Genomic DNA, 16844 nt, shown 5'->3' with positions numbered 1-16844 from the left:
AGGACCACTGAATCAAAAATATATTTGTCATTATGAGGAAAAAGGAAGTGTAAGGATGTTTCCTAGGTCTGCAGCTTCAGCATCTAGGTGAATAATAGTGCTATTACGTGAAACGGGGGAAAGGAGGAAAACCATGCTTTAGGGGATAGAAAGGAGTTTCATTTCGAACATATTAAGCTTAAGTTATCTATGGGACATTCAAGGCTACTGGATATAAACATCTGAGACTCAGGAAAAAGAAGGCTGGAGACACAGATCTGAGAATGATCAACTTAAACATGATAACTAGAACCTTGGGAATGACAGATTATCAAGGAGGAGAGAGAGAGAGAGAAAGAGAGAAAGAAAGAAAGTGAAGTCGTTCAGTCGTGTCTGACTCTTTGCAACCCCATGGACTGTAGCCCGCCAGGCTCCTCTGTCCACGGGATTTTTCAAGCAAGGATACTAGAGTGGGGTGCCATTCCCTTCTCCAGGGGATCTTCCCAACCTGGGATCGAACCTGGGTCTCCCACACTGTAGGCAGACTCTTTACTGCCTGAGCCACCAGGGAAGCCAAGGAGGTAATATAGAGTGATATGAGAAGGCCTAATAATAAGAGAAAATGATGAAGAACATCAATCAGCTCTTTTTAAAAAATTTTTTTTCTTTTAAAAAATTTATTTTTATTTATTTTTAATTGGAGGATGATTGCTTTACAATGCTGTATTGGTTTCTGCTGTATAACAATGTGATTCAGCTACAAATATACATACACACCTCCCATCCCAACCCCCATCCCAGTCTTCAATCAGCTCTTATGTGGTCATCAGGAAGAGGATTTTCCAAAGGTGACTAGGGAAGAATGGCTAAAGAAGTGTGAACAGTAAGTAGAGGCAGGATGGGGGGTGGGGGGGCAGGACAGGCAAATATGCTATCAAGGCAGTAAAGGAAAGAAAGTTTCAAAAAAGAGTTTAAGGTATCAGTTGATACCCAATAATAATTAGGTTAGATAAGAAGAGTGTACTAGATTGGTCATTTGTATGTTAAAGTCATTCAGAATGATGACAGGACTTCAGCTGGAAATCTAACCATAGGTAAGATATCTAAGTCTTTAGTGAATAAATGAAAATGCTCAAGTATTCTGATGATGATATTAAACAGGAAAGAGGAGGTGTAAGACTGTGCTGTGAGCCTCCAAAAAACCTTATTCCTTAACATAGCATTAACTTTCTACTCCATAGTAAAAAAGTAACAAGATGGAAATAGCAGGAAGGAACCAAGAGAATACTGACCAAACTTTTTCTTTGATAGATACAAAGAGATACAATATATACAAATTGTTTGGCATATAATAATAATCAATACTTGTTAGATATACAGTGATATTCCCATTCCTTAACTTATATCATGTGATCTTTACTACTATCATTAGTTTCCCACAATGAATAGCAACATTTAGTTTAAAAAGAATATGCAACTAGAAAATGAAAATGCAATTTTCTGTAGCTGCCAAACAAAGACACTACTAAACCTTTAGGGCATAATTTTTTTTAAAGTTTCCATATTTGTTCCTCAACAAAACAAGACTTGTTAGTTCTCATAAAACTCAATATGCCCTGGTAATTTGAGACTTGTCCTATAATGCAATTATATTAAATTAAAATCTAAAAGATCTCCAGAAAAGATAACTTTATAACTTAGTGAAAATATATGTCAAATATCATTATCCTTTATATGAGTAATATACTAAACAACCATTAATATAAATGGAATTTTAAATTGATCCAGGTTCAAGATTACTTACTTCACTATAATTTGAAGGCAAATAAGGGAGAATTATTATAACAAACATTAAGCACTTAGAGTATGCTCAGCATATTATGTTCAATGAAGTAAAGGTTATTATTGCTTTTCTATTAATAAATGCAGACAAACTTCACAGGAAAAATAATCAAAAGATTTTATAAAATGATACAGAGAGGAAGTATTATAGTACATTGTGACATATAAAATATAACGACTCATAAATCTAGAAATTGGCCATATGGCCTTATCTCAAAAACAGTGACAGACAGGGGCATCTTAAAACCATATTGCCTTCTTAACATCTTTCAAACACTTTGGGACATAAAAAAACATAAGATAATAACTTTGTGGTGACAATCTTTAATGCTACAGGAGCTACTTAAAACGACTTGGGGGAAATTTATGATGAAGTTTATTTAATGCAACACAGTATATCTTTTATCGTGTACTTGAAGCAGGCAATTATTGGTAAATAAAGAACTGGTTCCAGTTACATCTCTTAAGCTGCCCTGTAATAGTTAGATACTATGAAATCATATGCCTCTTACCTTCAGGCACAAGGACCAACTACACAGGAAGATTCTACTCATCCTTGTGATGCAATATAGGCATCACCACACTGAAAAAAAAAGGGCAGTCTATCTCTAAAACAACATCTATTTCTCAGAGACTGGTTTGAAGTACCTATATTTTATTAATTCTCAATCACAAAATTCACCATTCTCTCTGCCTAAAACTTTAATAATCACTAAATAATAAATACGTTGACTTTTCTAATATCTTCTCTTAAAACTATGAATAGATTTTACACCTTGAATTTTGCACCGATTGAAAAAATCTAGTTTGTCTGGAGTACTTCATTCTGTATTCCAGACAAACTAATTACTAAGAACACATTAAACTGTGAGTAAACTCATTCACTCTGTTAATATCTTTTTTAGCTCTATTGAACTGTTAATTATATTTCAAAGTTTACTTAGAAATGTGAGTTCACACGGAACAAACACATGAGGCAACACTATTACTGGCCAACTCCCCAAATTTTGAGCCATGATGAGCCCCTGTGTATAATTTATTGCAATTCCAATGGTATTTCTCAGGCAAAACTTAAATCATTCCATTGGCTTTTTATCAAGAAAGAAAAGAGCTCTTGGTTCTTCTGAAAAACAACTTTACTGAAATGGAATACAAAGAATAAAGCCAAGAAATATCTAATTCATTAATTATGGAAACTCTCAACTTTAGAAAAGAATGCTTCTATAAATCTAACATTCATTGATCTACTGTCATATCTTCTACATATGCTGCAAATTTCTGACAATTCAAACCATATCACTTCATCTTCTTAAATTGTACTTTGACATAATATTTATCTCTAAACCAAGGCTTCAACTATGACAAAACCTCTTTTTATTCAGCGTATAATTTTCTCAGACTTGATATTCATAAAATTTCTCTTTAATAAATTCATAAAATGAGTCTTTTGCTGATTCTGTTAATTATATACTACTAAGGGAAAAAAATCTACCTTCTTGTAGAAATGACCCATTTTTTAGTAGAAATGATAAATCTTCTTCCTTTAGAAAAATAAAAGTAACCATTATTTCTGGTTTGCTAAAACTTACAGGGAAAAAAGTACTTTGGTTTGTTTTCTTTTAGAATAAAATGCTTGGGATCAAACTTAGTTATCTAAGAATGTATATTAAATAATCTATGAAAATACAGTCATTCAGGGTTCAGAGATTGGGAAGCTCAATTATATGGAAAGTCTCAATGCTAAAAGTTGGCTTTAAGGATTCCAATCATTAAAAATCTCTTTAATATGTGCAAGTTGAGCCCTCCTCAAATTCTCACCTAGACAACTGTGTGCAAAATAAAAAGCAATTTAGAAGAGAAAAACAAATACTGTTAGAGCAAGGGGAAAAAACGGTAGTTGACAATAGAGAGAAAAGAAAGACTATCAAAATACATAGACAATCTGGAAATACATACCAAAGCATCTGTAGGTGAAAGGATGTGATATCTGAGATTATGGTTCAAGATAGTCCAAGTTTGGGGAGAATCAAATGAGGGGTATAAATGAGACAGGTTTGGTCATTATGGAAGCCAGATGATGGACAAAGAAGGTTTATCATAGTATTCTACGCTTGAAAACTTTGCTAATAAAAAGTAAAACAACAACAAAAAACAAACATGGAATTATAAGCCAATAGTCCCCAAATATTGAATAGTTATCAAAAATCTCCTAAAGGCCTTTTTTTCTGTTCTCATCTCATATGATCTCTCCGCAGAATGACACTGCATCACACCTTGCCATGAAAACTCTATTGTTTCTTGTTTCCCAAACTTTCTGACTCCTTTCCTCTCAATCTCTTTAGATGTCTCTTCTTTCTTTGCCTGCCTGCCAAGTTTGGAGATCCTCAAAGTTCTGGTCTTTTGAAACTTTACAGACAATTGGAAGGTATTAATTTAACTAGTGCCAATGACCATCAAATTGCCATTTTCATCACTCAGGGTTTTAGAAGAGTATTTGCAATGCTGTACACTGGACTGTATTCATCACCCGGGCAAATAACAGACCCCTCACATTCTACTACATCCTCTCCTTAGCTGCAGATAAGCACTTTCAACTTTGCTTGATATATCCACTGAGATCTCCGACTGGTACCTCAAGTTCAATACATGTTTGAAAAGAAACCCAATTCATAATCTTTTTCTACATTTCTCCACCAAAAGCAGTAGTTTTCTCTTTCTTATTTCTGCTAATGGAATCCAATCAACCAGGTGTCAAAGTTATGTTTGCCTGGACCCTCCCTGTCTTCATATACTTACAATTCTATTCCTTCCTGTTGTTGCTACTGCTGTAAGATGCCATCTGCTCTCATTACCTCTTTGCTGAGACTATTGCCAAGCCTTCCTAACTGGTTTTCTTTCCTCTTCTATCTTCTAATTTCAATCCATCACACAGACTTGCCAGATAAGTATTCCTGAAGACTATCTCTGAAGATTTCATTCCTCTGCTCAAAAATCTTTGATGGATTCCCTCTGCCTAGTAAATAAACCTAAATTCTCTAACCAGATAGCCAATGGCCCTTAAATTACCTATGCTCCAGTCAAACTAAACCTGATGGCATTTTATTTATCCCTCTGTGAAGACAAGGTACCCTTTTCCTTCTGGTAGCTACTGGAGCTAATTTAATGTAGGTCTTACTTCCTTCCAAAGGTTGGCTGTTTGAGAACAGGGACCATATCTTGGTATCTCCCCATAGAAAATAACACAGTAGTGTTTGTGAAAGAAGGAAAAAAAGACTTCAGAATAATACCAAAACAGTATTTCAACTCTCTTTCCTGCAGAGGTAGTCTTTCAGAATGTGTACATAAAAATAACATCTATTTATTACCTGTTATTACATTTATATCTGGGTATTGGCTTTCACACAGACCAACAGCTTTGCTATCCCTCTCAAAAGCCTCTCGAAGTTCTTTCTTGACTGCTGCCGAGCCACATAATCGGTATATGCCTACTACCTAGAAATAAAATTATGGCCACATTATGGTAAATTGGATAAAGAGAAAATATAATAGTACAGTATGTATAAATCACATGAATTTGGCAATCTTATATATTCTGATGGCATTTAATTAAAAATATCTCAAACATAAGCTTCTGAAGTCTCACCATAGGCTATACTGATTGTAGTTACATAGTTCAATACAAATTTTATATTCTTTCATTTAAATTCAAATGATATACTATGTTACCTGTAGTGCTAGCTATAATATTTTAAGCAAAGACACAATCCCTTCCCTTTAATTTTATACACTCAACCAATATCTCCATGGGTGCCCTTTTACCTCTTTTGCTCCAGATTGAAGTAATACAGCACAACAGATAATCAAAGATTTTAGATTCATAAAGCCCCACACTATCACTCCTTGCTTGGTGAATTGGGGCAAGTTATTTAATTTGTTTAAAACTCAGTTTATTTTTAAAAGCTATAAACTCAGTTTATTTTTTTTAAGTATATATTTGAAATAAGGTTCTAGGAAACTATTTGTGTGAAGTTATCTTTTAAAGTTTCTCAGGAAGAAATGAAAACAAATCTAAGATTTCTTTTAACTTATCAAATGAATTGATTATAAAGCATTGAAGGAAATTCAGTGGAAATAATATATTAAAGGTGAAAGTAAAACTTCTAGTTCAAAATGTATTTACAATGCAAAGACACCACTCACTCTCCCTTCAATCTACGTTAAAAAGATTTGTTTTTGAAACATTGTTAGTTCAATATAAATTCACTAGAGGAAATCAACATGGTATGTTAAAGACAAAACAGGCCTGATTAAGCAATTGGGGCCTTTTAAAAGAAAAAATCTTCATGAAAATTGAGGAAAGTGGTTGTCATCTACATCAAACACTATTTAGGAAGTTCAGTCACCTTGAATTGAAGGATTGGATAAAGATATTACTTCACGACAGAAATAAAGTGAAAACACACAATGCGATCCCCAAGGATCTGAACTAGAAATCATTTAAAAATATTAAAAATGATCTAGAGGAAGAAAGCAAATGAAATTTACAGGTCTACTTATAATACTAACCTCTTATGAATTATTAAATAACTGATAGACTACACTACAAAAGGTGGGTCTTAGTACAGGAAAGTAATGGATCCACAGAAATGTTATCCAAAATATCTGAGATGACAAGCACTAAGTATTAATTGAAAGATAGTAGAGAACCTACAACTATTTCTAAGAGAATGTAGTTCAAGGTGCTGCTGAATTCGAAAGGATCAACAGGATACAGGAAACCAAGGAATGTACTAGGAATAAAATTGAAATTTCCTATTCTTCTGCACATTCATGGTATATTCACGTTGACAATAGCAGGTGTTAGTTATATCATCAAGAGAAAGAAAATCAGAATGGCAAATGATCCAGAAAATGAAACTAAAACAGTAAACAGGGTCAAAGGAAACACTACAACATTGGAAGAAGCCAACTTGAGTAGAGCCCTTCTAGTGTAAGCAAACTTAAAATGTCACAAAAATCTCATAAAGACGTATCCTCTTAAGCTTGAGAAAGATGAACGAAGAACAAATTAAAGAAAGTAATACTTCAATAGCAAGTGATAATTTAAAGGAATGTGTTATCCCAAAAGCTGAAATTACAAATATAGTTTTTAAAAGTGAATATAAGAAGGAAGATATACTATACATACATCACAGAGAAATATTTTAGGATATATTCCTTAACTTCAGAGGCTGATTTCTTGAATCAAACACTTGAAGTACATGCTTGATGCCTCTAGTAAGGACAGAATGTAAACTGGATGGACCATGAGTATGATTTCTATACTAATCTTTTCCCACTTGAAGCAGGAGATGCATGATAGTAGCCTTCCAAGTATTTGGAAAATAAAACAAACTATTTTTGTATGACTATCAAAATCTGATTGTCATGGTTTAAAAAAAAAAGAATACTGACTAGAAAGGTAAACAAAATTTAAGCAGTATGCTGGTTTATAAAATACAGGCACATATCAGCCTCTTTCTGTATATGTATTAGGGTAGAACAGGAAGAAGCAAAAGAGACAAAACAAGAAAAGGTGTTTAAAAAGAACTGTTTCAAACATACAACTGAAAATTTTACTTTTTATTTCACAGGAAATGATCTTATTAAAACAAATCTTTCTAAACTTTATAGAAATAAAAAGCATTCCTAAAAAGTATTTTCTTGGCATTTAAAATCACTTACAACAGTCTTATCTACTTGCTCTTTATAAAATATTTTCAGAAAATAGACTGTGAAAGTATAGCGCTATTTGAGTTACTTATGGGGCATCCCTGGTAGCACAGACGGAAGAATCTGCCTGCAATGCAGGAGACAGGGGTTCAATCCCTGAGTCAGAAAGGTTCCCTAAAGGAGGAAATAGCTACCCACTCCAGTATTCTTGCCTGGAGAATTCCATGGACAGGCTACATTTCATGGGGTCGCAAAGAGTCAGACATGACTGAGCAACTAACACACATTTTAATGTACAATTGTAAAAGACTTTAGCTATATTTAAAGTCTGCCTAACCTCTGGCTTCTCTATATGCTGCCTGGGAAAAAATATGGAGGGAAAATAGACACCCTTAAGAAAAGAGTAACTGGACCAAAAGCCGGATTCTAAAGGCCTCACTTTCACCTAGACAACACAAACTCTACTTGATAGAATCACATATCTGAAAGAGGTTTCAAAAATTCAAATGTCCTACCTCTCAGCTTCAGGAAGTTACTACATCTATTTTTATTAATATAAGTAGAAAAGACTCACAGAGATTAAGTGACTTGCCCAACATCACACAGCCAATAATGGATGAGAAACCAGAATCTAAGTTTCCTGTATCTTTATATCAAACTCCATTAAGTTAGGAGGTTTCTATAGTTTCCATGTTAAATTCAAGGTAGGTTATTTTACATTTGCTTCTACATTCTTCTAAAGAAATCATATTTCAGATTTTATGGTATTCATCCTTGATATTTTTGATCAATGTTGTAAATTCTGATAGCACTAAAGCAAAATACTTTAGTAATGATTCTAGATTAGTATAAATAATTACTTGTACCTCATATTAATATCCTCAGTGATACACTGCTTCTCATTGTCATTCTACAAGTATTAATGAAAATAAAGATAAGGTCTGGTGGTGGCGGTTTAGTCACTAATTCGTGTCCAACTCTTGTGACCCCATAACTATAGCCCATCATGCTTCTCTGTCCATGAGATTTCTGAGAAAAGAATACTGGAGTGGATTGTCATTTCCTTCTCCAGGGGATCTTCCCAACCCAGGGATCGAACCAGAGTCTCCTGTATCTCCTGCATTTGGCAGGTGGATTCTTTACTCACTGAGCCACCAGGAAAGCCCAAAAAATAAGGTCTACCAACTGGTTAACATTTAAATGAAAGTGAAAGTATCAGTCGTGTCCGACTCTTTATGACCCCATGGACTAAGGTTCACCAGGCTCCTTTGTCCGTGGAATTCTCCAGGCAAGAACAGTGAAGTGGGTTGCCATTTCCTTCTCCAGCGGAACTTCCTGACCCAGGGATCGAACCCAGGTCTCCTGTATTACAGGCAGATTCTTTACCGTCCGAGCCACCAGGGAAGCCCATCTTGTTACAAATAGCACCAGGTTTTTTGTTTGTTCTAATGAACTGCTTTTACCTTCTTTAAAAGGAAAAGAGAATGAGATGTGCTTTTATTAGTAGGACCTCTCCTTATCCACCATGCTATCCCAAAGGTAAGACATGGATAAGCTTATGCTTTCCAAAGGGTGGAACTAAGGGAGAATAGGAAATAAGGGCAGGGAGTTAATTTTAGGAGTGAAACAGGGTTATAAGATTCACTGTTGAACTCTCTATCAAAGGAAAGTCAAAACATGAAGAAACATTCCTCAAATGAATTAGTCTTAGTCCATGTTATTAGCTCTGGCTTTTCCTAGGAATGTCACTGTAAAATGCCATATCTTCATCTCAAAGTATAAGTCCATGCAGCCCTGCATCAAACATACAGAACCATCTAGCATGCTTTCAATCACTGACAATACAGGTTAAGGCATAAATTATATCCTAAACAGTAATGTAATAAAAATAAAGAATAGGAATGAGAAAAAGTCTAAATTAGATTTTTTAAACTTACCTTGAACTCCTTCTCCCAAGACTTACTATAAATAAACTGAATTAATTACTCGAATAGATAAATAAGGGGGCAATAGAGAAACACAGCAAAATAATACCTGACAGCCTCTCTTTTCAATTTCCATAATACATTTCTGAATCAGGAGTGGTACCATCAACCCTATATTTTCTTTCTCTACAACTTTTCGAATATCAACACCAAATATTACTGGTTCTCGATTTATATCTAGCCCATGAAGTGAATTCTCCCACTGTTCCAAAAGAGTCACTTTCACATAAATAAGACCTCTAGGTTCAAGTTTGACAGCCAATTGATGTGTCTTTGTCACTCGGAATAAGGTGGGAAGAACAACAGTTCCATGACAACACACTCGGTTTTTTCTTGGAGTGGGTTCCCAACTAAACACTACTAATTTCAAATGCTGTGCATTTTCAATTTCTATGTTGAAAGTGTGATCCATGTCTAAAAACGTTGTTCGACATGTGAGCAAAGCTGTTCTGGCTTTGTTCACTGAATCTACCTGAATTGCACAAAAGACATCTTTTGAGTCTATCCTAGGTGGTTTTAAATCCTCAGCACCATAGAAGTGCACACTCATGAGCCCAGATATGTACTGTGAACACTTAGGTTGATCAGAAAAGCTGTAATGTCTAAAAGCATCAATGTCTATTTCATTCTTGCTGCCGCTATTTGGAATTATGTCTTTTCCTTTTGCAAATTTGTTTTCGGATCCATATTTGCTAGATTTGGCTATCAGTTCAGGTGAATCTCCATCACTGAGGTAACCACCTTTGCAGGGATACTTAGAACTCATGGAGGTTTTCTTCTGATAGCTGTGCTGAGAAGCCACACTGCTATCAAGATGGTACCGACTTATCACATTCCTCTTAGCAGCTGTGGTTGTATTCCCAGAAGGTAGAATAACAGCATGATGAATCTCTTGACAGTTACATTTAGACAAAGAAGAAGTATTATCTGGACTGTTTACATAATTCAAGGTTCCTTTAACGCTCAGTTTTCGGCTAAGTTCTGGCAACTTTTTCATTTTCATGGAAAGTTTCCTCACAGTTCGTGGAGATTTTATTTTATCCGGGAAAGACCAATTTATTGAACTGCCTTTTTTCACAGGGCTAGGGCTTGGTGAAGACGGTTCCATAACTCCCAAATCAGTCTTGTTTGTAGCAGCTACACTCCCAGGACCTTGAAAAAAAAAAAATAAATAAGTTGATATGTTTCCATTTCTTTTTACTTTATAAACCACAAATTTAACAAGCTCTCATATGGACAGAAATTCTTCCCTGTTTCATCTTAATGGTGAGGTTCAGTCAAAAGTTTAGCTGAATTCCCATTACCAAGTTTAAGCAGAATATCAAGATCTATAAAAGGCTTATTATAGTGGAAAGAAACATCTCCCTCTTCATCCGCTTTTCTATTCTGAAGGTTTGGAAGAAAGGTAATACAGGTTCCTTCTAAATCTTTCCCACTGCAATATACTTCAGTGAGTATGTATTTATAACTGTAAACAGTGGATATTAAAGAAAACTAGGAAAGCTTCCTATTTTAATATGTTCATTTTACCATATTAAAATATCAATTTTTACATTTCCTACTTTAATGTATTTATTTAGAAATTTCACCTAATATAGGAATGATTGGTAAAATGTATTTTCTTATAATTTTCAGTTTCCATAAAGCATAAAGTGTTAAGATGCTTTCAAATTTTTCTCCACAAAAATTGCCTTCTTTTTTTCTGAATGTCAAAGTTACTCAGGCTTACAATAATAAGTTTTTCTAAAAATTTAAAAAGCACAAATAAATAGCAGTCCATATCACCAAAAGATGAATCATTGTAAAATTGCACTACCAGGAGATTAATCATGATAATATAGCACTGAAAATTATATTAAAAGTGGCTTCTATTATTATTATTAAATTATAATATTTATTATTAAAAATAATACCAGTCAACTTTTACTGACTAGACAAAGTATGAAAACTTAATTTAATAATTAGTATGCACAGACCCTCATTTAACTATCATAATAACCTTATGAGATAAGATAACATTCTCCAGATGAGGAAACTGATGCATGAGCTGTCTAATTTGTCTAAAATCACAAATCTGGTAAGTAGAAGAATAAAGACTCATATCTGAACACAGGCTTTCAGAATCTGTGCTCTAAAATACTATACTTGCAGTCTCTCCATCTTTTTAAACAATTTTCTGTCCATACATATACATCAAATTGACTTTCAAAGACCTTTCTTCAACTATTATTAAGAAGTTAAGCATTCCATTTAACCTTAAACTTTTAATTCCCAGTTAAAAAAAAAAAGGATGTTAAAGCTAATCAATTTCATTTAAAAATCTGAGTATTTCCTAGTACGTTTCAAATTAATAGCGCAAATTGAAAGTAGCTCTAAAAATTTAGTATTATATAAATTTAAACTGTGCCTTTAAAGAAAAGCATAGTATTATCCCAATTATTTAAAATTTAAATTAATTTTTCATACTTTATCTAATTATTCCTTATAAAGATCCTTAATGATCCTAGTACTAGAGGCTACTCTATGTAGTACCACATTTGACAATTAAAATGAGAAAACTGTTTATTCATTTCAAAAAATCAATAGATTAAATGACCTTTCTTTAAAGTATTAAAATAGTCTAAATAGTCCTCTCTCCATCCTTCTTTATGTGTCCTATTGACAAAACAGTTTCTTTATAGAGAAAGGACTATTTTAAGTATGCCTGTTGGGCTTTTCTGGTATGTAACTAACAAGAAATGGAGTGTTTAATAAACTAGACAAAGTATTCCCTTATACTGTAAACTGTAGTACAATTCTACTGGTTTACTGGTCTAAAATATTCTACAGTAATCAGAGCCCTGCTGTAGCATACAATCTATCTATTTTGTCATGGCCTAAAGAAGCTACCCAGTATACAAAATTGTTCTAGGTTTTATTAAATAAAGAGTCAATCTAATATAATGACTTTTTTTTTTTAACATATCTCTACTGCAGGCAAGACTGAATTTATTGAAACAAAAATGCTTTGTTTTTAAAAAATCCAAGAGCTGAAATATGACCAAGTTCAACAATCACTTAAAATTAAACCACAATTATACTAATCAAATCACAGACTAGCTATAGCTTATAAAGGGAAAGCAAAAAAGGAAAAATCTTTCAATATAAATTTATGAACCAGACTAGAATCAATTGAAACTGGCACATTCCCTTCAGCACCTAGAACAGTAAATGGCACATAGCAGGAACTAAATGTTTATTGAATAACTGAATTAACCAATTGTTAGTTGCCTGTAAACTGGTAAACTTTTTAGGAAATATAGAAATTACCTATAACAGTTACCAGCTGTAAAGACCAAGTAAAGATACTATTAATAGTAATCAATCTTAATGAAGCAAAGCAGATCATGATAAAGATCACCACAGTAGTAGTGGAAACATTCTAGTAACACCTAACAATAAGGAACCAGTCAAATAGGGCACACCAACCCAATTAAATACTATAAAAACTGGGGAACAATAACATTAATCTACATGTAAGAATGGGGCTTCCCTCATAGCTCAGTTGGTAAAGAATCTGCCTGCAATGCAGGAGAGCCAGGTTCGATTCCTAAGTCAGAAGATCCCATGGAGAAGGAAATGGCAAACCACTCCAGTATTCCTGCCTGGAGAATCCCATGGACAGAGGAGTCTGGCAGGCTACAGTCCATGGGGTCGCAAGAGTCAGACACGACTTAGCGACTAAACCACCACCACATGTAAGAACACAAAGTATAGATAATAAGTGAAATCAGCAAAACCCAAAAATAGTCCACTATGACAGCAACTAGATAAAAGGTACATATATATCCAGAAGTTAATAGGCAAAAAAGTCATAATTGTGTCAGGATGATCATAAAACTGTCATTCATATTAAAAATACTTAAGCTTTCCTATTTCTTAATCAAAACATTATTTTGAAATTTAACCATTCTCTTTGCCTATTTCTCAAAAGATTTCTGCCAATGTTGCTAAAGAAAACATTATCACTTTAGGTAAATAACCTTTCCGATCATATTAAAACAAAAAAAAAGATTATATAAATGAATTGTCTAAATATCTCCTTTGGTCAACATAGGAATGTACTTGTTGTAACAGTAAGCTTAAGAGAAGAATAACAGTAAGAAAGGAGACATAATTGACATCCTTCTGTACTTTCAAATTTGGGTGGTTGTTTTTGTTTTTTCGGTAATGTCTGTCCTCTTAACAGATTCACAATTTGCGACAAACATAAAATAATAAAGTTTAAAGACAGTAACTTAAAGTGTATCTCACTTTACATACACTGACTTTCTAATGCTGCTCTTATACTTATGCCCTCTTGCCTTTTCTGCACCATTCCACACCCATCACCATCTATCTGCCCTTCTCCTGCAAGCTTTCCTCATCACTCCATCTGGATCTCAACCTGCGTTTCAAATGATTATTTTATATACCATTTATTACTCTTCCCATCCACATTACAAAAGAAACACACAGTCACTGTGGAAAATCAGTTTACATTTAGATATACACACACACACACACAATTTTAATCCCAACACTGGGGGTTGGGGGTGTGGGAGTCAGATATTAACATTTCCAGTATAGCTTTTCATTGTTTCTTTCAAAATTAACATCATATAGTTCACACTGTTTTTTAGATTTTTTTTTTTATCAATGTAACATTTACTCCTTCTCTTCACATCCCTGCGAAAAGGATCCAAATGCAAGTAGTTTATTTGTAAAGTACAAAAATATCAGCAAGTGAGAAAATTCAGGAGAAAATTCAAGGTGAACTATCAAGTCTGCTGCCCCTATGGGTAACCAGAGCTTAATTTCATGAGAAAACTGGGAAACAATGTTGAATTATCCCAACAAGGGTGGAGAGAGCTGGTGTAGGCCTATACCAACTCCTGTCGATCAGGAATTGAAGGCCGAGCTGCAGGAGATTCCCTAACAGTTTGGAAGGAGTCCTCCAAGTAGCGATGCAGATACTGATGTTTGGAAGTAGGCTGCCACCATTTAAATAAATAACAACACCCAATGTATATGGACAAGTACTAACAACACCTGCTAAACCCCAAATATTTGAATATTCTGTATAATTTGAAATTTTCTAAATTAAAGTGCCTTGATATAAAATAGAACTGCTTTCTAAACAACATTTAATAATTGCAACTAAAAGTGCTTATGGTTTCCCTTATAGCTCAGGTGGTAAAGAATCCCCTGCAATGCAGGAGACCCTGGTATGATCCCTGGGTTGGGAAGATCCACTAGAGAAGGGATAGGCTACCCACTCTAGTATTCTTGGGCTTCCCTTGTGGCTCAGCTGGTAAAGAATCTGCCTGGAGTGTGGGAGACCTGGGTTCAATCCCTGGGTTGGGAGGATCCCCTGGAGAAGGGAAAGGCTACCCACTCCAGGATTCTGCCCTGGGTCTCAAAGAATAGGACACAACTGAGCGACTTTCACTTCACTTCAAAAGTGCTTATGCTCTGTTTTCTAGGTACTACATCTGGGACTAAATTTAAAAAGAAGCACATCAGAAATCAAAGAAGAATAAAACCATTAGGTTGAACTATATGAAATATTAGGTTTTTTTCAGGCCAAAAGCTGTTAAATATTGGCAATTTCATGTGGTTCAACCTAATATATATTCAATTACTTCCTTTCTGGGTTCCGTATCTATCGTAGCATCTATTTGCAAAATATTTACTTTCACCTCCAGTCTCTTTTTCTCTTCTTCTTTTCCTTTGTTTCTGACGAAATGTAGGCACAAAAGTAAAAGAAGGTGAGGGTGGGACGTTCTGGGAGAATAGCATTGAAACATGTATATTATCATATGTGAAACAGAACACCATTCCATGTTCGATGCATGTGACAAGGGCTCAGGGCCGGGGCAATGGGATGATCCAGAAGGATGGGATGGGGAGGGAGGTGGGTGGGAGGTCCAGGAAGGGGAACACATGTAAACCCATGGCTGATTCATGTCAATGTATGGCAAAAACTATTACAATATTGTAAAGTAATTAGCCCCCAACTAAAATAAATAAATTTATAAAAAAAAAAACACAACTAATGACTACTAGTACACTGAACAAAGAATTTTTCATTTGTGGCCAGGCTAGGTGTGAATGAATGCATACATGAATGAAGCAAAACAAGACATACATAAAGAATATATCTTTTTCAGTCCCCATGACTCCATTCTTTCAACTAAGAGAAAAGTAATTACTGCCTCAATGGACAGACATACTAAACCACACCATACACACTAAAAGTTGGTGTAGGATTCCAGCTCCTTCACCCCTTACAAAACAAAGTCTGTGATAGGAATAATTAAACCAGCATGTACATAAAAATGTCTATAAACCTTTTTGAGTTTTATTTTCATGAAAATACACTCACATTGTAAGGAAAGGTACAAGGCTACAATAAACATCTATACTTAGCTTTAGATACCACCAAAGAATTGAAAGAAGAAATGGCAGATACATGATCATCTTTACCTGCAAAAGGAGATTTCAACATGGGACTGTCCTCTATAATGATACGTTCTTGCATCTTGTGTCTATGCCTTTGCTTGTACTGCTGCAAAAACTCTGTGGGAAAGATGGAATCTACAGGATTTATCTCGTGTGACTGAGTGGTCTGAACATTGCCTGTGTGTTCAGAAGAGCACAGCAAGTCTTCAGTGTACTGCTCTCCTTTCATTACGTTACTGCCAGATAATACTCTCAATCTGACATCAGGAAACTTCAGAACAGCAGAGTCTGTCTCACCAAAACTCAAGGCATTTGATATACCAAAGTCATCATCCTCAGGAATGGGGTTGTACCATATTTCTCCTTCATCATCTGCATCATTTTCCTCATTAAAGTCTAATGAACAGTTTCTTGATAATGAAGAATTTGTAGCATTACACACCATATACGTACAATATTCTTCAGATGATTTGAGAAAAGGTTGTGACAGCTGCTGTTTAGGTAGAGAAATAGGTGAAATAGATAAATGACTAATATTTTGGCATTTCTTATTTTCTTCTTCCAAATTAAAAGACCTCAGAGTACTTTGATATAGCCAATTGCGTTTCTTTGACACTGTGATGCTGTTAAGTGGCTTATGACCCCTGAAGCCAATATTATCCTTCAGATCTTCAAGTTGGTTTCTCTTCATTGAAGACTCATAGACATTTTCAAATAAATCTGTTTCAAAGAAAAAAAGAAGGTATAATATAATACTTGGCATACCAAGAAAGAATGTCACTAAAGACCAGTTATTAAAATACTGTTTTTAAAAAGATAAAAAGAAAGAAAAGTGTAATGTTA

General features: G+C 34.5%; 1 protein-coding gene across 2 annotated transcripts in view; it reads right to left on the bottom strand.

The window, feature by feature from the left end:
- Nucleotides 1–16844, bottom strand: part of SYDE2 (synapse defective Rho GTPase homolog 2) — a 44137-nt gene that overhangs the window by 12688 nt on the left and 14605 nt on the right. For both annotated transcript variants that reach the window (XM_081490049.1, XM_081490048.1), the window contains exons 2-4: nucleotides 16026–16721; nucleotides 9568–10670; nucleotides 5187–5313 (exon numbers count right to left, since the gene is read on the bottom strand). In XM_081490049.1, coding sequence (XP_081346175.1) covers nucleotides 5187–5313; nucleotides 9568–10670; nucleotides 16026–16721 — 1926 coding nt within the window. The remainder of the gene's footprint in view (nucleotides 1–5186; nucleotides 5314–9567; nucleotides 10671–16025; nucleotides 16722–16844) is intronic.

The sequence above is a fragment of the Giraffa tippelskirchi genome, chromosome 5 (genome assembly GCF_054371585.1).
Source record: "Giraffa tippelskirchi isolate mGirTip1 chromosome 5, T2T-mGirTip1v1.2.pri, whole genome shotgun sequence".
Classification (NCBI taxonomy): domain Eukaryota; kingdom Metazoa; phylum Chordata; class Mammalia; order Artiodactyla; family Giraffidae; genus Giraffa; species Giraffa tippelskirchi.
The sequence above is the reverse complement of the archived record's forward strand: the minus strand, read 5'-3'. Positions and strand labels throughout refer to the sequence as shown.